Source organism: Verticillium alfalfae, genomic scaffold (assembly GCF_000150825.1).
Source record: "Verticillium alfalfae VaMs.102 supercont1.7 genomic scaffold, whole genome shotgun sequence".
Taxonomy (NCBI): Eukaryota; Fungi; Ascomycota; class Sordariomycetes; order Glomerellales; family Plectosphaerellaceae; genus Verticillium; species Verticillium alfalfae.
In genome coordinates, this window is record NW_003315032.1 from 970,732 (window position 1) to 994,143 (window position 23,412).

The 23,412-nt window shown below is 55.1% G+C and overlaps 10 protein-coding genes across 10 annotated transcripts in view; 4 read left to right on the plus strand and 6 right to left on the minus strand.

Annotated features, from left to right (window-relative positions):
* Nucleotides 1–148: 148 nt before the first annotated feature.
* VDBG_06115 (transcription factor FET5) lies at nt 149–1,107 on the plus strand (the record flags this gene model as incomplete). The annotated part of the gene is made up of 2 exons (XM_003003627.1): nt 149–196; nt 259–1,107. 2 exons carry the CDS (start codon nt 149–151, stop codon nt 1,105–1,107), a joined length of 897 nt encoding a protein of 298 aa, XP_003003673.1.
* A 447-nt stretch (nt 1,108–1,554) lies between these two features.
* On the minus strand, nt 1,555–2,064 carry VDBG_06116 (conserved hypothetical protein; the record flags this gene model as incomplete). Its single annotated transcript, XM_003003628.1, has 1 exon — nt 1,555–2,064. The coding sequence occupies one exon, from the start codon at nt 2,062–2,064 to the stop codon at nt 1,555–1,557; it is 510 nt and encodes a 169-aa protein (XP_003003674.1).
* Nucleotides 2,065–3,622: 1,558 nt separating this feature from the next.
* On the minus strand, nt 3,623–6,291 carry VDBG_06117 (conserved hypothetical protein; the record flags this gene model as incomplete). The annotated part of the gene is made up of 2 exons (XM_003003629.1): nt 3,623–5,488; nt 5,545–6,291. The coding sequence occupies 2 exons, from the start codon at nt 6,289–6,291 to the stop codon at nt 3,623–3,625; spliced, it is 2,613 nt and encodes an 870-aa protein (XP_003003675.1).
* A 2,684-nt stretch (nt 6,292–8,975) lies between these two features.
* On the minus strand, nt 8,976–10,135 carry VDBG_06118 (methylenetetrahydrofolate dehydrogenase; the record flags this gene model as incomplete). Its single annotated transcript, XM_003003630.1, has 4 exons — nt 8,976–9,068; nt 9,122–9,190; nt 9,240–9,855; nt 9,933–10,135. 4 exons carry the CDS (start codon nt 10,133–10,135, stop codon nt 8,976–8,978), a joined length of 981 nt encoding a protein of 326 aa, XP_003003676.1.
* A 1,427-nt stretch (nt 10,136–11,562) lies between these two features.
* Nucleotides 11,563–15,558, plus strand: VDBG_06119 (conserved hypothetical protein; the record flags this gene model as incomplete). Its single annotated transcript, XM_003003631.1, has 5 exons — nt 11,563–11,650; nt 12,021–12,610; nt 12,663–14,456; nt 14,506–14,621; nt 14,658–15,558. The coding sequence occupies 5 exons, from the start codon at nt 11,563–11,565 to the stop codon at nt 15,556–15,558; spliced, it is 3,489 nt and encodes a 1,162-aa protein (XP_003003677.1).
* A 298-nt stretch (nt 15,559–15,856) lies between these two features.
* On the minus strand, nt 15,857–16,650 carry VDBG_06120 (conserved hypothetical protein; the record flags this gene model as incomplete). Its single annotated transcript, XM_003003632.1, has 3 exons — nt 15,857–16,204; nt 16,267–16,550; nt 16,611–16,650. 3 exons carry the CDS (start codon nt 16,648–16,650, stop codon nt 15,857–15,859), a joined length of 672 nt encoding a protein of 223 aa, XP_003003678.1.
* A 418-nt stretch (nt 16,651–17,068) lies between these two features.
* On the plus strand, nt 17,069–18,050 carry VDBG_06121 (pob; the record flags this gene model as incomplete). The annotated part of the gene is made up of 4 exons (XM_003003633.1): nt 17,069–17,115; nt 17,169–17,563; nt 17,615–17,776; nt 17,836–18,050. 4 exons carry the CDS (start codon nt 17,069–17,071, stop codon nt 18,015–18,017), a joined length of 786 nt encoding a protein of 261 aa, XP_003003679.1.
* A 29-nt stretch (nt 18,051–18,079) lies between these two features.
* VDBG_06122 (DNA-directed RNA polymerase III subunit RPC8) lies at nt 18,080–18,614 on the minus strand (the record flags this gene model as incomplete). Its single annotated transcript, XM_003003634.1, has 3 exons — nt 18,080–18,396; nt 18,473–18,535; nt 18,587–18,614. 3 exons carry the CDS (start codon nt 18,612–18,614, stop codon nt 18,080–18,082), a joined length of 408 nt encoding a protein of 135 aa, XP_003003680.1.
* A 954-nt stretch (nt 18,615–19,568) lies between these two features.
* VDBG_06123 (conserved hypothetical protein) lies at nt 19,569–21,555 on the plus strand (the record flags this gene model as incomplete). The annotated part of the gene is made up of 3 exons (XM_003003635.1): nt 19,569–19,588; nt 19,641–20,669; nt 20,727–21,555. The coding sequence occupies 3 exons, from the start codon at nt 19,569–19,571 to the stop codon at nt 21,553–21,555; spliced, it is 1,878 nt and encodes a 625-aa protein (XP_003003681.1).
* Nucleotides 21,556–22,917: 1,362 nt separating this feature from the next.
* VDBG_06124 (predicted protein) overlaps nt 22,918–23,412 on the minus strand; it is a gene marked incomplete at both ends in the record, with an annotated part of 1,070 nt that continues 575 nt past the window's right edge. The window contains one exon of the mRNA XM_003003636.1: nt 22,918–23,362. Within this exon, the coding sequence (XP_003003682.1) occupies nt 22,918–23,362 (445 nt within the window). The remainder of the gene's footprint in view (nt 23,363–23,412) is intronic.

Below are 23,412 nucleotides of genomic sequence, written 5' to 3' on the forward strand. Positions count from 1 at the left end.
AAGCTAAACAACCTTCTGGCTCATCATCCCACCGTATTTCTTTTTCCTGACGTAGCGAAACTTTGCACAGTCTCAACACCACAACCCACAAGGTCTTGGCTCTATCCCTTCTCAATCACGTACACGCTGTCTCTCGTCCACCGCCAACATGAGCAAGTTTGGTGTCATGGTCATGGGGCCGGCCGGCGCCGGCAAGGTGCGTGTTTCAATTGCTTCCTCGTCACCCTTGACTTTGACTCCCTTGCTGACCCTGTCCAGTCCACATTCTGCGCCTCTCTGATCACGAATCTGAACCTTAACCGTCGCTCCGCCTTTTACGTCAACCTGGATCCCGCCGCCGAATCCTTCGAGCACGAGCCCGATCTCGACATTAAGGACCTCATCTCCCTGAAGGATGCTATGGAAGAGGTCGGCCTCGGTCCCAACGGCGGCCTCATCTACTGCTTCGAGTTCCTCATGGAGAACCTCGACTGGTTGACAGAGGCCCTCGACTCTCTGACCGAGGAGTACCTCATCATCATTGACATGCCCGGCCAGATCGAACTCTACACCCACATCCCGATCCTTCCGGCCCTGGCCCGCTTCCTCGGCCAGACTGGGTCGCTCGACATTCGCCTGTGCGCCGCCTACCTGCTCGAAGCCACCTTCGTCGTGGACCGCGCCAAGTTCTTTGCCGGAACCCTCAGCGCCATGTCCGCCATGATCATGCTCGAGATCCCGCACATCAACATTCTGTCCAAGATGGACCTTGTCAAGGACCAGGTCCGCAAGAAGGACCTCAAGCGGTTCCTGACGCCTGACACGACGCTGCTCGAGGATGACCCACAAGGCATCGGTCGCGAGGCGCGGCCCGTGGATGACGACGAGACGGGCGATCCGCAGGACCGCGACCTGATCATGCGCGGCACCAGCTTCAACAGGCTCAACAGGGCTGTCGCCGGACTGATAGAGAACTTCAGCATGGTCAACTATCTAAAGTTGGACTCGTCCGACGAGGACAGCGTGACGTCCATCCTCAGCTACATTGACGACATTATTCAATATCACGAGGCGCAGGAGCCCAAGGAGATGAAGGACGAGGAATTCGAGGAGCCGCAGGACGATTAGACTGGGACCAACTGTTGTATGACAGGTCCTAGTCTTCATGACGCAAAAGAGAGGTGGAACGGCACGATCTTGATTTTAGGGAAGTATCTGCATAGCGATGGCGTCGGGTTACCATGTATCGTTCGATACGCGCAAAATGGACGGTGGAATGCCACCAATATGATTCATCATTCTCTTTGTCTTGACATAATATCGTTGCTACCAATTGTGCGCCGTCCTGGCTGTTGGGGCCAACTCTGCTTTCGAAATGCACTCCCGCCGGTCTCGTGTCTTGCGTCAAACCTGATATCCTATGTCCGTACCGAATACAGCCAGCTTATCATCCTGGCAATCCCCCCCTCCCCAGGGAAAAAAAGACAGAGCTGTGCCGAGCCGTGCCGTCGATAATCCATGTCCGCCCATATCCAGCATCATCCTTTCTCTTCCTCGTGTTCCAATCCGCCCCTCTCAGCGTCTCCCCTGCACCCGCGCCTCCTCCTCGTACCTCCGCAGCTCCCCAACCCAAACATCCTTCGCCACAGCCAAGAATCCCATGATCTTGCCCCCGACGACAACAGCATCCTTGACCGTCTCGAACACGCCGTTCCGCACGACGGCCGAGCCCACGGCGACGACGGCCGCCCAGAACACCAGCCGGAACACCATGCGCGTCGCGAACAGCATGAGGCGCCGGATCCAGCCGAGGACGATCCACGCGGCGGCGAGAAGCGCGATGAAAGCGGCGAGGGAGACGAGGCCCGGCGACGCCGTCAGGAGGGCGAGCGCCCGGTCGATCAAGGGCGCCAGGAAGACGTAGGCGATATTGAGGGCCTGCTGGAGCTTGATGGCGGTGTGGCGCTTGAAGATCTGGACGGGCGAGTGCGGGTGGAAGGCGGTCGTGTGGAGAAAGTCGAGCGTCTCGGGGGAGAGGAGGCCTTCGAGGAGGGTTAGTGGTGAGTCGTCTTCTGGAGGCGCCATCTTGGCGGGTTGTGGTGATGGCTCTTTTTGGGGTGGGGATTGCTCGAGGAGGGTGTGCGGGTGTGGGAATGTCGCTGGCTGGTCGACAAGGGAAGATGTTGCGTTTCGCGTGCAAAAGTCGCGTTCTTCTGGATTGAGCCGCGAGTTGTTGCAAAGGGGTATCTTGTCGAGTTTTGTGCAGAAGCGGTGTTGATGGAGGGACAGGGTGGCCATGAGAATGAAGCTCTGGCGGTTTCCGCCCATAACTTTTGTAGCGATAAGCTGTCCGATAAGAAGTGACAGCTCATCAAGTGCCCCGCTGGCAATGACAGTAACAACGAAAGGTTCATGTGCAAGAAACAGAGCACAAAGACGAAGCCAGAACAATCAGTAAAGATAGTAAAACAGGCACTCACCAGAGCTGGCCAGCTCCTCGTGGAGTCGGTAATCGGTTAGATCCATTTTCGAAGTGCAGACGTAGTCTCTAGAAGACGTTGCCGTATAACGTCACAGATGTTCAAACAGTGCAAGACACAGCACCTCGCAACAAACGAAGCTCAAAGTAAACGGTTCAGAAACACCCCAACGACTTCACAATTAGGGAAGCATGGAATCGCAAGTAAACACCACATGACATTTCAAGACCAGGGCCCTGCTCGCCCTTTCAATAAACTACAACCACCGCTCAGTGGAGCCCCTCCCCACCCGGCACGGGGTCCGCCCGCCGGAGCGCAGGCCCGCGACGCCACTGTGCGCGTCCGGTGCCGTAATCCGCACAGTGTCACAGCCGTCAGTAGGTGGTCTCCCGCGGTTCTGCCAGGAGCAAGCGGGGACTGATCGGCGGACAAGGCAGTTCTGAGGTAACCTGTCGATGTTGGTGATACTGGGCACTGTGGGCTTGGGCTTAGGCTGTATGTTCTCTTCGATTGGTATCGCATTGATTCCTAGGCCTTTGGAGTAAGTGGTGACGTTCCGTTTATCGTGGCAATTAACATCGTCTTCCAATACGGTCCCTCAGACGACACGGCGTGGAGGCCCCTACGAAGGAAACCTCTAGTCCGACCTTCTCTGGCACTTCGTCTCGACCATGTCTCGCATCCAAGATTGAGGTGAATGATGATCGTTGCAACCATGTGTCTATCTTATGTAAAGTCTACACGTTGCCCGCCGCGTGGCGCCGGACCATCACCCCCTCGACCCGTAATCCATCAAGGACAGGTTAACAGGCATTGAATGCCACCAGCGATAACAAGCGAGCTTGCTCACGCGCAAGGTTGAAGAAAAACGAGAAAGAAAATGAAAGCATTTGTCCGACTCATCGGGACACGAGTTTGGGTATTGAAAGTCGTCGAGCGGCTGGCCGGCCTCCTATCGGCCCTTGCTCCGTCTGCGTGCCTTCCCTTCTGCCGCGGCAGGTTCATTTGACATTATCAGTGTTTCCATCAGAGGGCGCCTTATGACATAGAAAACCAGGGGCAGAACTGCCTCCCGTATCGTAACACCAGCACCAAGCTGCGCCTCAAATGGTGGTCTTACATGCTCCCAACGAGGAATTGGGTAGCTAGCACCTGGGTGCTCTTTAAATCGACTCCAAGCCCTCGAGGAGCTTTCTCGCCGCATCGATGCGTCGCCTGTACATGCGGCTCTCTGCCGATGCCCTGCCCGACTCACTGAGCCCGAGGACACATTTGCCAAGGCTGGCCACGAGTCGCTCGACAAGAATTTGATCTTCCTTGGCCAGTTGTTGTATAGCGACATTGTCCCCTGTCTCGCCATCCTTGCCGCAGATGCTTGCCGTGTCGTTCATCAAGCTCTCAGCCAAACTCTTCAGCGCCGGGTCGGGCGATCCTTGCGGTGTGCCCTGGGGCGTGGGCACGCCGTTGAAGGTCCGTCTATTGACCAAGGGAAAACTGCGCTGTGTTGCAGGTGAGTCCAGAGAGGAGATTGACGGTCGGCTTCTCGAGGCTGCAGGTCGGTTCAGAGGTCGCGAATATATAACGGAGCTGGCGCGCTGGCGCATCGGCCTCGCTGATGTTTGCACACTGAAAGAGCTGTCTTCGCTGATGCCCGGTCCGAACGATGCCCGTGTAGCTGTCAAGGGGCTCTCGGTTCGTACATCGGTCGTCCTGGCCACAGCAAATTGGGGTTCGTCTTCTCCGTCGCTATTTTTCCTGCTGGATTGGCCTTCGGTGGCGGTTGCAAATGAGTCCATCGTAGACATGGTGTCGCCGCTGCCTCTGCGGCGCAGTGTTGCTTCAACTTGATCCGCATTTGAGGTGCTCGGGCCGCGCGTCGTCTCAACCGAATCCTCGGAGCTGAAGCTACTGCTGCTGCCTCTCCGCTTCATGCGCTTCTGACTGAATGATCCCATGGCGCTGTGTAGGAAGAAATGCTCGTAATCGAAAGCATCCTCTCGGTCTTCGTGAGACACGGCTGTCTGCGGCGCATCATGGTATAGAGATTCTCCACTTTCGCTGTCCCAGTCGCCAAAGGTACCCTCTTCAGCGTCTTCGAATCCGTCCTCTGTCTGCATGTCATCAACATCGTCTGCGTACTCCTCCTGCCCGTCCGAGTCGGTTTGGAGTCGGTCCTCTGCGCGAAGGGCTTCTTGTGCCGCTACGTAATCACTGATCACCGATTCAGCGTCATCTTGCTCATCCAAAGCGGCAGTCGGAGCAATGGCGTACTCCTGGGCTGCATGTGTCTCCGCTTGCGCCATGCGTTCCCCGTCAACGCTTTCCATTTCGCCATTCCAAGGGTTCCTCCCCAGAGGTGTGAAAGAGGCGTCAGACCTCTTTGGCTTGATGGTACCAGCGTACCACTGGTCGGTCCCTGCATGCGTGAAAGGACTAGGTGTTCGCAGGCTTTGCAGACTCCGCCGTTTCAGACTGTCCGCTCGTGCCTGTTCTCGCAGCGAAGAGATCTTCCCCTTCAGATCGGACACCTGGTCCTTGATATCCCGCATCTGCATGACTGAAGCCGATCGGGTCAAGCCCTTGTCTGGTTGATGCTGCGTATAAGGACCGAATGTTGGGCTCAAAAAGGCGTCGAGCACAGCGCTGTCACGTTTCGATTGCATCTGTGGGTCGTTCTCCTCCCCCAAAGGCTCGAGCCCTGTGCTCAACATTGGTTGCTGTGAAATCTTCGACCGGACGTAGGGGCGACCGAGATCACCCATGCTGTGAGACCCAGGAAGAGGCTGTCGATATCCTCCTGCAGCACCAAGAGCACTAGCCGACCGTTTGGTGTAGTCTCCAGCGTTGTCACTGTTAGTTTCTACTTCGCTCCTCATGCGGAAGTGCCCTGGTGCGGAACTGGGAGACGTGGCTGCAGAAGCAGACCTCGCAATTGGGGGGGATGGGGTTCCTGATCCGACAGAAGAGTGTGGAGGCGTAGAGACCGTGTCGAGTGATGTGCGTGCTCTCGACAAGTTCCCTTCCATGGTCTGTGAAAGTGTCAGTCTCGACGGCTGGAAGCAACATGAACCGACCAGAAACATACCGTTAGCCTCTTCTTAGCATTGGCTAGGATCTCTTCCGCCTTCTGACTGATGGAGACTGTAGAGTGTCTATTCTCGTTGTTCATTCCCAAGCCTTGGCCCGGAGGCAAGGGCATAAATTTGGCCTGCCGGGCAGTGGTGTCGTCGATATGCGACTCGGCAACGCTTTCTTCATCATCACCCTGGAAATTACTGTCGTCAACGCTGACATCGTCGTCAAAGTCGGCAAAATGGCCATTGTTGCCCTGCGTGGTGACGGTGCTTGTCGAGTCGATGGATGCACGCCTCAATTGTTGGACCTTGGCACGCCTCTTCATTGCATCAAGACCCACGGAGGGTGAGGGCTGCAGCATGGTGTCTTTTGTTGAATCGGGCTGTGTAACATGGCGACGTGGAGCAATGGGCCAGGAAGGCTTGCCGACGGTGCTTTCGACCTCGGTCACCTCGCCAATATCGGACAGCATTGTGCCGTTACCGTAGATGATGGGCGTTGTGGGCGTAATGGGCCCTGATCCAAAGTGGTTCAGGGAGGAAGACTGATAGTTGGCATCGCTTGCATGGGCATTCTTCCACATCATGAGGGGCGATTCGGATCGGTCAGGGGAGCCGCCGCCGTAGTCTGGTAGAATCATATCGGGATTCGTCAGAGTGGGTGAGCCAGGCGCAGGCGGGTACGACATGCCCATGGACATCGTCGAGCTCGTATTGGAGCCTTGCCTGGCATGGGCGTGGAGTGTCTGCGTGGCCATGTCTGGCTTTGTTCAGAAGCAGCAGCAGCGCGCCCTTCTGTGCGGCTTTGCGCTCCTTTGACCTGATGCGCTTGTGAAGCGATTTTGTGTGTACAGACGCCGAAATCTCTTGGTTGTCGTTCGTATGATGCTGTGCGACAGCAGCTTGCGGTCCCTTTCAGCAGATGCAATCGAGAAGACCAGCACCCGAAGCCGTCGCGTCTTTCGTTCCCTCCTTCCGCGCGCCGTCGCAAGAGCGTGGAAGCAGACAGATCCAATGTTCACGGCAAGTGTATTTCGTATTTTGGTTGGGATTGTCGAAGAAAAACTCAAGTCGGAGAGATAATTGGCAGTCCTGTTTATGTAACAGTATGCAGGGAGAGCTTGAATGCGAAAGGGTGTACGGGTTGCAGTAAAGGAATCATGGGTCGGTCATTGGTCGTTGATTGTCGTCGTCAGCGATGTTTGTCGTCGTAGTAGCCGTTGGATGGTCGTAGTGGAGGAATCCCGGGCGAGTCTCCTTTCACTTCTCCTTCCGGGGTTGGCTTGTCTTTGAGAAAGACGTCTTCGTCGTGGAACGACTCAGGCGGCTCTCGTCCCAAGTAGTTTGCGCTCGGTGGAGAGGGGCGAATGCGGTGAGTAGTTGGATGCCGCGTGGGCACGAGACATTCAGGTGTCAATGTACTTCGTTTTGTTTGGTTCGTCGTATTCGTTGGCTCGTTGCTTCTTGACTAGTGTCTTGCTTTTTGGTCGCGGGCCTGGAGCTAAAGCTGAGCCGGCTTGGATGGCTGGAATGTTGGGGGCGCCAAAGGACAAGGCGGGATCAAGGCGAGTCGAGTCGAATCGAACAAAGGCGAGTAGGCATGTGCCCCTGGCGCATTGAACGGCGTGGCGGATAAGAGTCGGCGCGCTGAATTTTGATGGGCAGACCAGGGCAGCAAACCAAGGCCTCAGGGGTGGATTGGAGGAGGGTTGATGTCCGATAAGATTGGATGGCCTTTCCAAAGTTGCACCTCGCGTGGGTTACATCAGATGCAAAGTATGGACGGATTGGGGAATGGCTGGAAGGATGGGGATGACGAAGCAGTACTGGGTCGCCGTTGTCTGCCCCTGCGTCTCTGCTCAGGTTTGACACTGAACCCGGAACGGGAGATCTGAGATGGTGGACCGGGAAGCGACGATTGACTCTGGCTGGGACGGTTCTTGCTTCTTTGCGACGAACTCCCTTTGCTGAGGAGGCAGGTGTCGATCGGCCTGCGTACCTACCTGCCCGCCCCTTCACGTCTTGATGGGAACTTCCTCTTGCGAGAGTCCGGGGCCAGCACCCTTGTTTGATTTGCTGCTTGCTCCCCTGGCAGACATTTGCTGGGAACCTTCGTCGTGCTCTACGTACATGTACAGTGCAGCAAGCAGCTGACGAGCATTCCCCCATGTCCGGTCAAATTTCCTCATCAGTCTCTCGTCTGCCCGTCACTTTGCTCACGCTGCATTGGATTCCCAGTCGCTGGGATTTCGAGACAACCCCTGCCAGCCTACATGTACCTGCTTGCCTATCTACCAGGCAAGTCCCAGCCCATAACCTGCCCTTTCTTGGCCTTCGATGGACCTTGCTCCGAGTGCACGCGCCTCCGAATGCCCCCAGCGCTCGTCTTCAGCACCGAGCCAAGCGCTGTTTCACAGGCCATCTAGCCCATCCAGCACCCCCCCTCCCCCTCTAAGTGGACGTTCTGCCAAAACCCGGCAATTGACCAGCCCTTTCCCTCCCATGGTCGCGTCTAGCTTTTTTTTCTGTCGACCCGCTCCACGCCCCGACCCCGTTCATTCGCCTGCCTTGCCAGTCTTCGTCTTCTCCAGCCATTTGACTCAGGTCCTCGGTGCGACTCCTCTATAGTTGTGCCACTTCTGCTTCACCCTGAGTCGGTCGGACCTGGACTCTCGCTGCCGGGGGCCCTTCCCGCCCTGCCAAGATGCGCGCCTGCCATGGCATGGCATCGGAGGATTGTCCTCGTCTACTTCTGACAGCCCTAAGGCCTGGGCAGCGGAGAGCCGATCACCTAGAACGCACATCGTCCTCGTGGGTTCGCAATGCTCTGGTCCAAATAAGAGATTGAGTGCATAATACCCGTAAAGTGCCTTTTCACATGGCACTTTCCATGTTGCTCCCGAATGAGTAGGCATGAACTAGCCAGATTGTGATGTGACGGCCACTATCGAAGGCAATCCAGCGTCCGCTCCGCACGAATACGGCCCAATGTGACACTGTCGGCCCCTCGAATCTTACCTCCTCCGCCCGCCCATGTCGCTTATCTCGCGTGGCACCAAGCTTCATCGGCTGGACGGCCTGAATCTGGCAGGCACTCGATTTCGTTTCACGCCTTCTGGATTGGTGGTGGAAGATCCCAATGCTTGGGCCTACTTGTTTTTATTTCGTTCTCCTGTCCACTGTTCCTCGTGCCATCCCCCAGGCCAGCCTTTGGGATTCGACGATCGGAGATGGAACGTCCAGGCTCAAGCAGCTGACTATCTGCCTGTGAAATAATCGTTGTTGCTCTCTTCCCTGGCTGCCCAATATGCCAATGCTTCTATAATTTATCCGCCACAATACTTCTCTCGACAGCCACCAGCGTTTCCCTGTCCCTTACGTGTCCCGCTCCGAGCTTTTGAACACCCACCGTCGTCGCTACGTGGTATTATCGATCCACACTTTAACCCTCCGTGAACGCCTCGCTCCTGGCCTGCGCCGTGCTCGCATCTTCCGTACCGTTGTCCTTGGTCGTCGGGCGGTTCGCAATCAGGCGCTGAACAGGTTAGCCTCTGTAGCGCCGAAGGGGGCGGAGAATCATAAACGTACCACCAGATTTCTCAACAGGACCGCAATAGTCACCTTGCCCACGGAGGGCACATAGATGGACGCCTTCTCCTTGACCGCCGGGCCGTCAAAGTTCCGGAACGACGAAAAGTTGATGCACACGGCGCCCTCGCGGGATGAGGTCGATGGGGACCTTGTAGTTCTCCGACGGCACGCCGCCAATGATGACGTCGCTGAGGGGCAGGCACTGCTCGAGGCCCCAGCCCTTCTTCTCCTCGGCCTGGTGGCGCGGCTGCTTGATGCCCTGGCCGCGCGTGAAGAGCTGCACGCCGGTAATGTCGACCGAATAGACCTGGGCACCGTCGTTGGCGAGGAGCGCGGCCAGGGGCCGGCCGTTGACCTCGGAGCGGTTGATGACGGTGATGGTCTTGCCGTAGAGGCGGTTGCCCGACGCGAGGATGGGGTTGTAGATCTGCAGGTGCTCGAGGATCTTGACGACGGCCAGCGGCGTGCAGGGCAGGATCGATTTCTTCAGCTGGTGCTCCGGGTCAAGGAAGCGGACATTATGGTACATGTTGTAGAGGTGCTTGTGGCAGAGGCCCTCGACGTCCTTGGCCAGCGACACGGTCTCCTGTATGTACTTGTCGTGAATCGGGTTGCCAGGGAAGATGGGGTAGTAGACAATCATGCCGTCGACCTTGTCGTCGTCGTTGGCCTCCATGATCTTCTCCTCGAGCTCCTGGTTGTCGACCTTGCGGAGGTCGAAGTCGAAGCCGCTGCATTTTGGTTAATCACGTGGCGTCTGTCTGCATGTTGCGTCCTCACGAGACTGTCTGCGCAGCATCGAACTCACTTTTCCTGGCACGTCTTCTGGGACCACTCGGCGTACTTGAGAGCGGCGGGATCATCGTTGGCGAGGAAAGCCACAAGGCTGGGCTTGCGATCGACAGCACCCTGGATCTTCTGGAGCGTATCGTGAACCTCCGCCAGCAGCTTCTTCGCGATGGTGTCGGCCAGGATGACCTTGCAGGTCTTGGGAACCTCGTTGGACGCCATGATTACGAATCTGAGGTGTCCCTGGCACCCGATTAGCCACAGCAAAACATCAAACAAGGCTGTCTGTATCACGCCTCACCTGGAAGGCGTTGTGGCTTTCACTATGAGTCCTACAACAACATGAGTTGGCAGCCCCACCATCGTCAACCCCACGTTCCGCCGGCGCACCGTGGAGAAGCAGGCATTGGGGGTGAAGACGTACACAGGTCTGTGGGAAAGGATCGGATGCTCTGGCTTCGGGAAGATGAAGGTCCCGGGTCAGGTTTCTACGGCGTAGCACGAGATGGATCCTGGATGCGAAAAGACAAGATCACACAGAGAACAATAAACCGAAGGACAGCGCGACTTGAGACTCGCGAGTCACTTTTTTTTGGAGGGGCACCGCGCTCCGACATCGACCGTCGCTGCAAAAAAATTCAGGACCCTAGGGGTACCTGAGACCCGCCGCTTTACAAAAGCTGAGTCAATTTCTTGAAGGCTGGGCGGTTTGCTTGCTGAGTACATTCACGTCCATCCAATCTTGTAGGGCAGCGAGAGCTCTAACCTGCTACATCCGGGTGCGAAATGTCTGCCCCTCTTACTACTTTGAGTCTAGCTCTTCGCTTCAACTTTTGACGTCAGCGGTACAGTGGTCGCCTGTCACCCTGAGAGATGAACCATTCGAGTGTCTGTTGACAATTCTGAGTGAAAAGTCACAAAACTAATGTATGACTGAGGATCAATCACTTTTTTGTAGAATCCATGATTCTCCGGTCATCATAAAGCAGCCTCAGCTGCTGATTGACACGCTCCAGAAGCTGAATACTGTTCCGCTGGCGCAGGTGGGACGCTGTATGCACAAGGCGCTAAGCGAAAATGCGATAAACTCGATAAGGCTGCTGTCACCGCCGAAGCCGCTTTCTGCCACTGCAGCAACGCTGAATGTGTGGGTGACAAACCGCCCAGCCAAAAGGCGATGATTACCAAACCGCAACGACCGACTGCACCTCATAGCGCATGAGCAACTCATTATCGCATCAGCCGTGCATTATTTCGCTTGGGGTTCTTTTATCCTCACCGAGACAAACGGCATCGCGCACGTCTGCCGCTCATTGCCCTCCCCTTCCCCCACCAAAGTACCCCTCCTTGTGCTGCATTTCTGAGCGCGGGGCACCTAGACTTTGGTGGTTTCAGCATATTGCGGGAGTGAGCCTTCGAAGCGTACACTCGCCAAGGCTTTCTTACCTCCCTACTTAACTGATCCTTTCTCGCCGCTTCAGGATATCTCCAAGGGACATTATCGGCGCCCTCGCTGTGAATCCTTGGCCTCTGCATCACAACAGCCGGTCACTCCTCGGTCATTTATCTTGACTTGCTTGGCATTGTGCCTGTCGAGACGGTGCGGGATAACATTCTCATATTCAATCTGATATAGAAAACCTTCAGACATGGCAGACTTTCGCAAGTTGGCTCTTGAGTTTGTCCTGAGCGACAGTGTCGCTCGCAAGCAAGAGATCGCCCAGGAGTCGGCTTCAGGTATGAGAATCTTGATAGGTTCGCTGTGCGCTGCGTGGCTCGCAAGCTGACAATAGCACAGTAATTCAAAACGATCCCAGACCTGACAATGCGATTGCCCGATGGTCACAGTCCATTCAGCCATGGATTGCCGGCCGTGGTGACGATGCCATGGACCACGGCCAGGAGGGCGAAGCAGAGGGTGATTTGATCGCTCGATCAAACGGTTAGAGGAAATCCGGTGCTCGAGATGTACTCATTTTCTGACTTGAAATTAGCTCTGAGTTTCCTAGCAGATACTCTTGAGGTCCTTGACCCTAAGCTTCTCAAGCCCAGCAAAGGTATGCCCCGTTCTGCCCACCGCACGGCAACACGTACTGATCGAGCCAAGTTGCCACATTAATCCACTTCTTTGGCAACATGTTTGACTTTGATGTCAAGGCTGGAGTTCTCCCCGCCGCCAAAGCGCTTACTCACCTGAGTAACATGGAAGGCTTCCAGGCTACTGATGGAGACAAGATCATCTCAAGCATCTGCACCCTCAAAGATGACTTCAAGTTACAGGTTTCGGAGACTCGTTCCGTAATCTACGACTTAATCAACGTCCTGATCAGTCGACCTGACGTCTCCAATGACCTGCAGTACCGTTACGGCTCCACGTCCGGGTTCATGACCGACCTTCTGCAGCTGTGTCGCAATGAGCGCGACCCCAAGTGCCTGCTCACCTGGTTCGGCATTCTGAAAACTTTCCTCGCAGATTACTCTGCCGCAAATGAGCTCGTAGAAGAAGTATTCAATGTGTTCTCGGCCTACTTCCCCATTTCTCTGAGGACGTCCCAACACCCTTCAGGAATTACGGCAGACGATTTGAAGCTTGCGCTACGAGGCTGCTTTGCCGCTCATTATCGACTTGCTTCCCTCACAATCCCTTACCTTGTCGGGCGGCTAGATTCAGGGGACTCTGTCACCGTCAATGTCAAGGTAGGTAGCCCTAGGCTAAATTGAAATGACCAGATCGTTAACCAGACCACAGTTGGATATCCTGAAGACTATCAAGGCTTGTGTCGACAATTACACGCATATCCAGCAAGGTCTTGTCCCCTACGTTGACAAGATCTGGACGAGCCTCAAGTATGAGGTTCGCAATGGGGAAATTGAAGACACAATCAAGGGAACTCTTGAAGTCATCCGAACGATAGCGGAAAAGCTGACGGGTAATGACCTTCGAGACTTCGCCCTTACCGTCCAAAGAGATTGCCTCGACGACCTGTCCAACCCGACGTACGCTACAGGGTCCGGCAAGCTCTTGGTTGCAGTTCACGGAGCCAAGCCGTCAGCTTTCGCTATTATGGTCTCTCCGACATTAACGCACGTCAAAGAAAACCTCCGCCACACTCGCTCTTCTGAACACACACGCAGCCTGCTGGCGCTTTCCAACGCCCTCCTCAGACTGCGTGCCGCACTGGTTGATCCCTCGATGACCGCAGACGATCTGCAGGCCTTCCGTTCTACTGAGCCAGCATTCGTGTCTCTTCACCGAGAAGCGTATGCGCTACCCTTTCACCAGGCTACAAACCCAGGTGCGCCCAAAGATGTTGTCAGCATTGGCCTAGAGGCCATTGAGGGCATGGGCTTGCTTGTCATCCAACCATCCGCCAGCTCAGGGTCCAAATTCGGTCTGATGCTGCGTGAGGAAGCGGCTTCAGAAATCTGTTCTGAACTTTCGACATTCCTCTTTGCTGCTCAACACGACGCCGCGTCTGAATCAACTTCTGCCCTAGTTGATCAAACCCTGTTCGCCTTGCAAAAAGCCAGTATTATTTTTCCACCAGTCTTCCCCAAGCTCGTCTCTGATAGCTCCACTGTCTGCCGCTCGGCAGCCTCAAGATCGCCGGCTGAGCTTCAAGCAACACTCCACTATATCCTGCCTAAGCTGGCCTTCACCGGCTGTTCCGAGATCCCGAAGTCTGGAGAGAAAACGGAACACCTTGTGCTGCTCCTTGGCACTTTCTTGAAACAATTGAACTCAAGCTTCGATTCAGAGGCGACGGCGAATGTTTGGGTGGAGTATGCTATCGGTGTTCAAGCGGCAATGAGGTACTTCCGTGATGCCTGCGAGGCGTCGCTGGGACGGACTATCAAAACAGAGCTGCGACAAGGCAATGAACGTCAGCAAAACGAGGACGCCACTCGTGAGAAGGCAGATCCTCATTTCTCAGCAGAGCGTTGGGTGCAATACGTCTCCCAACGCTTCCCTAGCCTTGTCACAGTACAGACACAAGAAGCGCTTTCAGAGCTCAAGTCTGGTGATATCGAGACATCGGCCGCGGAAGTTGCGGCAGATCAGCTCATCGGTGACTTCCTTCTCATCAGTCTGTTTGTCATAAGACAGCTCTACAGGCGCGCAACGGCTGTTGTTTTTCCCGAAGACAACATGAGCGCCTCGATTGCACTCAGTTCAGACTTCAAGGAGGGCAGCGACGAGGAGAAGCAAAACCAAGATCAATATCTACAACTCCTTTCCGATACTGCCAAGTTCATCGTGTCACAAATGGACCGAAGCCAGCAGGACGCCTTGTCTCTGATTGAGGATGTTCCTAGTCTCTTCCACTCAGATGATCTCATTCCTCAAGCAGATGGTCAAACCGCCTCGTATCGGGAGCTGGCACAAAAAGAATGGATATTCGACTCCAGCCTTAGCAAGACCAATCCTCCCAAGTTCCCTCTCAGCGGTCTCTCTGACGGACGTACCATCATCCTTTCTTTTGGTCTGCTAGTGCCTCTCCAACTGCCAGCATCCATCTTTGACCCGAGCAATGATGCAGGAGTACGTGTCCTTCCTTCATTAGTCCAGTATTCTTCTAACCCATCACCAGGTTACCAAGGGAATTTTGTACCGCATCTTAGTCGCTGGTCTTTTGTTTCAAGACCACGCTGCCTCCCCACGATCGCGGGCTGTCGTTCTGGCCATATTGACCAGCCTCGCCAACAAGTGTGTCGCAGCAGACATGACTGATATTCTCGACAGCCTCAACTCACAGATAGAGCTTGCAATCAATCCTCGTTCCGACACGAAAGCCGGACCCCCAGACTACAACCGAGCACTCGTTGCGCGCCCTGTTTTTGCCGCCGTCGCCGGTATTCTGAGGAAATACAAGGGTGGCTACCTGGGCAAGGTTATCGCTGGAATCATCGAAGGGCCTGCTGATCAGAAGATTGGCCATGGTCTCGCTCGCAGAGTCGGACTACTCTTCCGTGATCAAGAATGCCTTCAGAAAGAGTACAATCCCAAGCTCTTCAGCCCCTTATGGCGGCAGCGCGCGTATGTCGAGATCATCAAGCCCATGCTGGCCAAGGCCTGGGGTATAGGCACCAACAGCCAAGACAACACCATCATCACGGCCAACTACAGCATAGCCGTTCTTTCTGCCACTCAGTGGCTAGACTACACGGTGTACGAGGAGGATGCTGACGACTTGATCCGTCTCATCATATGCGTTGCCCGCAACATTGGCGCCGGACCAGATCTCGAGGCCAGCCTGACAGTGCTACTGCGTATCTGCTCCTGCGCTCCTGACAAGGTGAAGCCCTTCGCGAAGAGCGTCATCCGAGAATGCAGCGCCGTGCTCGAAGGGAAGGGGGAGTCACGGACTGAGGAGTGGATGCCGGCGGGCTTCCACCAGCTGGATCCCACGGGCCGCAGCTCCATGCAGTCGAGGCGCCTGGCAGTGAGGCTTCTGGGTCCCTGCCAGCCTACTGTGAGCGGGGAGATCTGCTTTCTGCTGCATCGGCGGTGCGTCGCTCGCTGGCGAGGGCTTCTGGTGATAGTGTGCGAGAGATTAGACGTGCTGCGCTGGAGGCTCGGGCTGCGTGGGACCCCGTTAGATAAGAGGTTGTATACACCAAGTAGAAGAACTCTCTTTGCTTAATTTAGGAGGGTCCACCATCTTCGACATGTGTGTATCATCACATTTAACACTGAAAAGATGATGATTTTGGTTTCCTTTCTTTTGACATGTTGCAGTATCCTAATCATGGACCTGTGATGTCGCGGAATATTCCAGTGCGCCCATGCGCTGCTTACGCTTTGAATAACGCCGAACATGAGTGTCTTCTCCGCTTTTGGATACTTTCTTTTGATTTTCAAAGCCTAGCACTTCCGAAAAAAAGTCAAGGAATTTTTTGGAGGACTGTCTCTGGCCCAAACCGCCCCAATATCGAATGCTCCTATGCCTTCCTCCGCTTTGTAGACTTGCTCTCTGCCGTGCTTCCCGTCGCCGAAGCCGAAGACTGAGCGGCGAAAACAGCATCGAGGACAGCAGGGTCGTACACATCCTGCTGCTTCTCAGCCTCGGCGCCGGAGCGGACGCGGCGCGCGTCGAGCTTGCCGATGGCTGGGATACCTGTTGCGAGCATCTCCTGGAAGGGAACGACGACGAATGTGCCCTTAGAATCGAACCATTGAGTGAAGGGCTTGGCGAGATCAATGGTTGTGGAAGCGCCGGATTTGGGGGTCAGGGTGATCTTGAGGTGGTAGGTAGGGACGTTTTTGACTGTTGAAGTAGCGACGGAGATCTGGGTGGATAGTTTGTTAGCTGACTGTCCTGAGAGCGGTTCAGTGGCCCGTGGCACATTACCTTCTCGCCAGAGGGGGATGTTCCCTGGTATATCACGCCCTTCTCAACGAGCCAGATCCAGAGGGTCAGAGCGCTGTTGATGAGCGTGTAAAGGGCGACGGCAATGGCCGAGTACTGCTTTGTTGCGTCGAAGCCAAACTTGTAGTCCCAGGCGAAGCAGGCACCGGCGATGGCGAAGGCGGTATAGCCAAGGGCGAGACGGATATCAACTAGCGTATGGGACTGAGTAAACTTGAGAGAGTTGAGGTAGTTGGGGATCGCGTCGTCTGAGGTGTTCTTGAGATCTGAATAAATCCGGGTTAGTGAGAGTCCTAGAGCTACCGTGGTGCAAGTGGTAACCTCACCCGCCAGGTTGTGAACGGTTATTCTTTCTTCGGACGACATGATTGCTAGTCTCTGGAGCAGAAATGACGAGATATTTGGAGAGGTGTGTCGCAGTGCGCTTGGGCAAAAGCCGTTTTCTGTGCTGCGGTTTAGAAGAAGACCAGAGTGACAGACAGTGAAGCATGTCTAAGCTCCAGGCTGGCCTGTCGCGATGTCTTGGTGTACCTACCTGGCACCGTGCCCCTGCTGCAGTTCGGCAAGCGGGGTGTTTGACCCAATGCGGACTAGCGCCGTCGGTGTTGCTGCGTAGGGTGCCAAAGCTGGCCACAAGGCAAAGAGCAGCTCCAACCGCAACTCCAACGTCGTGTTTCCGAATTGCCCGCCAGCTTCCGACTTCTCGACGTGCCGGGCCTCATATCGCTGCGCAACATACTGCACCTTATTTGAGTGAAGAGGGAAGCTCATTGAATCGAAAGCCATGGCTCAACCACCCGTTCAAACGATCCATCGGGATCCCCAGCTCTTGTGCGCATCCCCGCTCGATGCGTCTTTCTGGCGATGCTAACCATTGACTTTAGCTACTGGATCCTTGTACCGATCACCATAGTCATGATCCTTACTGGTATTCTCCGTCACTATGCCGCCACTCTGCTTGCCAACGCACCCAAAGTCATCGACAAGCCGACAATGAAGGAACAGCGCGCCATGATCCATGGCCAGTCCGTCCGTAACCACCACCACGTCCTGTCGAAGAAGTCATTTGAGGCGCGCCGCGAGCAGCTCATCTCTTCATACGAATCGGGCGCCTACCTCAAGAACCCCGACAGCAAGGGCCAGCCCCCTGCCAACCCTCTTTCCGATCCGAGTGCCATGGATGGCATGATGGGTATGATGAAGAACAACATGGCCATGATCATTCCCAACACCCTCATCATGAGCTGGATCAATGCTTTCTTCAGCGGATACGTTATCAGTATGGCGCACCTGAACTTGAACCAATCGGTCGCGTGCTAACATCTCGCAGTGAAACTGCCTTTCCCCATCACCATCAAGTTCAAGAGCATGCTGCAGTCTGGCGTCGCGACCAAGGACCTAGATCCCCGTTGGATGTCTAGCATTTCGTGGTACTTCCTCTGTATCTTTGGTCTTCAGTCTGTCTTCGTTTTCCTCTTGGGCAGTGACAACGGTAAGCATGGTTGGATTCCTCTGGTTTCGATGCAGTAATTAATCACTGACATGTCCCAGCCGCCAGCCAGATGGCCCAGCAAATGGGCCAGATGGGACCCCCACAAAACGCCCAGATGTTTGGTCCTGGACAGGACCCTGACAAGCTCTTTCAGGGTGAGGCTGAGAACATCGCCGTTGTTGAACATTACTCTGTCCTCGATGAAGTTGAGCAGAGGCTGCTCCAGGGTATCAGAACATAGAAACTCATAGACAAATCAAATCCGTGCCAGCCCAATTCCGCCGCCAGCTATGCGTGCCCCCTTCAAACAGCTTGTTCCTGCTCCTCGTTTCCCTCGCCATCCCACCAAAGGCAGACACCCAGTCCATCCATGGCCATGGAGCCCTTGATCTTGTAGGGCGTTGGGAGTACCTCCTCCTCCGATTGGCTTGGACCCAGCGGTGCCTGGTCGTGCCATTCCTCGTCAATGACCTGGAAGCGGACCATTTCGTGAATGTCGTAGAACAGCTGCGTTTCCTCGTCGCAGTTCCATATCCAGATCTGATCCCGGTGGTTGAACTCGGCTCCCTCGGGAAGATCCTCAAAGGGGACGAAGATGTCGTCAAAGAAGTCAGTGCGGACTGTTTTCGGTGTTAGAATCGAATCCTAAGCCTCAGCTAGCAGTGGGACTCACGGTTGATGCCCGCTGGGTCGCACTTCGAATACGGCCGAGCATGACCTCACCCTTGAAAGGCCGGAAAACGACGAGGCGAAACTCGACTAAAGGCTGTCAGTCGTCGTTCTTTGAACCTAGAGAAACGCCGTTTTTACCATTCACGTTTACCAAGCCCTGTGCCATGGCCCGATAAGCCCCTCTGAGGTCCACAGAAGATCATAAAGGCAGATGCAAAGTCCGATTTTCTGAATGACACGGTTTGCATACTTGGCGTTGATGTTATCTTCAATGGCCACGATGCTTCGTTTTTTAAAATCGTCGGGTGCGATCTGAACCAGATCCGCGATTTTGGTCTACCGAGTGATAGTCAGAATCGTAAACTTGCGGGAAGAAAAAAAAGGCCCTTCTGGGAAGACTCACGAGAATGAACATTTCAGCGGGGTGGGGGGATTATCGTCCACAAAGTCCACAAGGCGCTACATCCATAGCAAACCGCCAGAAAAAAAGAGTCTTGGGTCTTGACGGAGAATGAACACGTAAATATGGCAGGGCAGTAAGGTCAATTGAAGATCGTGTGAATGAGATGCTGATTCTGAAGACGGAAGGTCGGCAGAATCGTGAACGACACCGACCCCACTCTGACCGCCTGCTCAACATAGAAATCAAAGTCGTCCTGTATGGGGCCCTGCACCCACTGACCTTCAGTATGCGCTAGCGCTATGCAGGAAAAGGCACATCTCCACCAAGCCGCGACACCTCCTGTCCGTGTTCCTCGAGTCGGAATCTGCCAGCTAATGTTGCTTTCCTTTCATTCAACCAATTCATCATCCACAGCTGCTCAATCTTCACCACCGCCTCCTTCGAACTGGCAAGCTTTGAGCCCAGGCACTGCCCTGTGAACAGTTCTTTCGTCACTCCCTCGTGGCCTATATTACAGGGAAAGCCCGAGCAGCATTTCAGGCTTTGAGAGTCCGAAGAACCGTCACACAGCCTCGCCGCCTGATTGCATTCTGGCTCGCTTGCCTGTCTTTCGGCACTCTTTCGAACCCAAACGCCTCGAAGTTGTGGATTCATTTCTTGGTTCTCAAGGATCTTCTGGAGGCCTTAGTTGGCCGCGTTTCAACACGATAGCCCGCCATGTCGGGTTACAAACTACGGTCCTCCGCCTCCACCCCCCCAGGCATCACAGTCGGGACAAGCTGGCTATAGCCATCATGGTGCCCAATACCAGCATAGCGGACCTCGTAATGGCGGTTCTCCGGCTGGTAGGGGTCGAGCTGGGTATCCCGCTGGCGGTCGCCCAGAGTACACACCGACACCTCCCCATTACGAGTACGGCGGCCACAGCCAGCAACAACATTACGCACCTCATGCAGCTGGCTATCCTGCTCCTCAACTCCCCCCCGGGAATTACCCTCCACAGCATCAGCAATGGCCTCAAGTTCATACACCGACACCTACACAGCATCAGCCCCATGCGCCAGCGCCACTCTCGACTGCAAACTACCATCCGAACTATGCTCCCCAGGCATACGCACATTCCCAGCCTCCTGCACACCAGCCGGCCTACGGCGGTCCCCCCACCGCACAACAGCAACAACAATATCATTACGCGGCACCTCCCCCATACAACCCGCAGCAGGGCTGGGCGGGTCACGACCGATCTCAGCCTCCATACGGCGGTGGACATCATCGGGGCGGATACGGAAGTGACAGGAACGCATCGAGGGCTCCAAGTTCGGGAGACCAGGCTCGTGTCGAGTATCCTACCCCAGGCATGCAGCCTCAAGTGAGCGGCAGCTATCCTCAGCCTTACCCTGGCCCAGATCTCGTGCCCAAGGCGCGTACCCCCAAGCCCCTCACCACCAACCCCAATATCATGCCTACCCACTGCTCCCCCTCCTCTTCACACGTTCCAACTCCTCATTCCGGTCGTGACCACCATAATAAGCAAGACGGACATCACTCCGGACGTGGCAGGGGCGGCTTCCGTGGCGGTGGTGGCAACATGCGAGGCAAAGGCAATCACCATGGCGGCGATAAGACTCGACCGCGACATGGAGGACAACGTCCTGATGGCCCATCGCATTCTCACAAGCAAGACTCCAATGCTTCTGGGAAGAAGAAGAAGAGGAAGACCAACACGCTCGGGCTCACACCGGGTCAAGACTCGGAATCTGAGGATGACGAGAAAGAAGAGGAGACACTCCGCCAACTCATCGGTCAAGATGCTCTTCAGTAGGTGATTTCCTTTCCTGTTTGGTCTTTCCAGAGCGTTCTTAACACCATGGCCAGAGTCAGTGATATTGCTTCATACATTGCGGACAGAAGAAAGAATTTCCCCACTGCTGCCCGTTCAAAGGCCAAGAAGGATGCCGAGGTGGCAAACAATCAACATGGCGACAAACGCGCAGCTGCCCTTGAAAGGCAAGAAAAGATGGCTCAGAAGCTGAGAAAGCAACTCGAAATGGTTGAGTCGTCCATCAAACGGAAGCGCGAGCAGCAAGACGAGGGTGACGAGATGAGGGACAGTCCTGTTCTCTCTGATGTGGGTTCAGGTGACGACCAGCCCGAAGTTTTGTCGACTCGCTCGCAGCATCTTCCGGCGCCGCCTCCTCCAGCGAAGAAGGCAGATGTCAGCAAGCACTGCAAGTATTATTCCACCGGTGGTACATGCGGCAAGAAGGGCAAGTGCCGCTTCGTCCATGACCCTGAAGTCAGAGAAGCGGCCATGAAAGAGCGCGAAGCCAATAACGGCAACCTGACGATCCAGCAACGTCTGGTCCTCAACGACAAGGACCAGGAAGATCTTACTGTCCTGCGATCTATTCAGTATCTACGAGAAAAGGGCGTAATCTCTGAGCAAAAGAATGCCGAAGCTGCCGCCGCCAATAGTCAGCACTCTGGTGCGGCGGAACAACGGGCACCTCAAAGCGAAAGCACGCTTCCTGCGGCCCACTCATCGCTGCCCCGGGCACCTGTTCGACCAAAGCATGGCCTACCGCCGCATAACCCACCCCCTTCTGCTCTGCAGATTGCGAAGACCGGCGGCAAGCCCCAGTACAAGGGGTGGAACCTTAGTGGATATGGTAACTCTGGTTTGAAGTCGGAGGATCTTCCCTAGTCAAAGAGCGAAACATGAATTCTTGGGCCTGCAATGCTGACCAGGACACCCTGAGTTGCAGTGACCTCTGAACAGGGTGCAGCGAGTTTATTTCCATCTGCTGTCGCCGCTCATTTTAAGCTTGTTCCCTCTAAACCCCGCTCACCAGGCTCTCCCATCAATTGGCGGAGAAGTAGTCCTGGCTGGAGCACTACCAGTGTATTTTGTATTGGCATGATCTATGTACTACCTCCTCAACACAATCTTCACATGATTCGCCGGCCCGGTTTGTGCGTGATCAGAAGCCTGTCCTTGCAACCAGGAATGTATTTTTGCGGGTTATAGAACCTCACAGGAGTGGATCTGGGTACGAGCTATGTATAGAAACGCAAAGTTTGCGGTCGTTGACCTAGTTTTGACCTTAACGGCCTTGTATTGTTCCAGGAGCTGTGGACAGGATGCATCCATCTGTGTATCGCCATGTGCGTTTACCGTGGCAAAGTTGCCAGCGGTCGGTAGACGTAGAGACAGACCACAGACACGTGGCAGGCCGGGGACCTCAAGTGCTGGTGGATCAGACGTCGAGACGAACCTTCCTGTCTTGACTGGGGCGGTCGTTACTATATACGTTTGGTTGATACAATGCTTCATTTGCGGGCGATACAGGTACAATCACGTTGGTGTACTCAGGCACGCCAGCCACCCGTGAAGACTACTGATATGAGTATTAATTTATGACAAGATGACTGAGCAGGCTGGAAGATGAATACAGTTGACTCTGACGACGGCAATCCCACTTGCAAGCAGCGGCAATATCTGAACGTATAGTCCAGCCCATATCACGGCAAGAATGTGAATCACGAGTCAAAGAAGTTGTTGTGAGCAAACCAAGTACATAACAGTTTATCCAATGCAGCCGATCCTGCGAAGAAAGAAACCTATGAATGCCTATCTACCGAGACAACGCGGCAAACGCCCCACGTTTGATGTGCTTCCCAAGAAAACCTGTCCCTCCCCCTTATCGCCCCCTATTCCCAGCTGCAGGATGCGCGTTGTTGCGCAAAAGCAAAAAACAGAAATGGAAAGTATGAATTCTTGGGGCAAAAAAAGCAAGGACAACGCCGTCGCTGATGGATGAGATGGGGTGGGTATGATAATCAAGAGGGCGTAACGATGCTAAACCGCATGCAGGAGGAGATGCCGTTTCAACGGCGGTTCCGCTGCTGCTCGAGGAATTTGCGCTTTCGTTCCTCCTTTTCGGCCTTGAGGCGCTTCTCGAGTCGGTCCTGTTCAATATCCTCCCGCCGCGCGGCACGCTCGGCCTCGGCCTCCTCGTCGTAAATGTCATCCATGCCGGCTTCCATGTCGGAGTCAGAGCCCGAATCATAACGATAGCGAGGGCCCGCCCATGTCGTCCTCTTCCTCGTCATCATAGTCGATGAAGTCGTCCATCTCCTCGTCCTCGTCTTCATCGTAGCGGGAGCGCTTGGAGGAGCCACCATAGCGGGGCGCTGTGCGGGGGTTGAGGAGAGCGCCACCAGGAGCTGCAGGTTTCGCCTTGGAAGTGGTGCCAGGACGGGGCCGGGCTGTGCCAGTATAGCCGGTCGTGGCAACAGCGGCCTTCTTGATCTTCTTCTCTTCAACAGGAGGAGCTCGCTTGTCCTTTCCTCGGCCAGAAACGCTGCTATGAGGGTCTTTGGTAGCGATATTCCGCTGGTGTGGTGGGCCTCCTGGTCGTGATGTGCCGTTTGTTGGGCGAGCCAAGCCGTTGGTCGGCCGAGAAGGACCATTGACGGGCCTGGCAGAACTCTTGAACTTGGATGATGTCCTGGGTAGGGGTTGTTTGGTATCCTTAGCCGGCTCTTCCCTTCCTTCCTA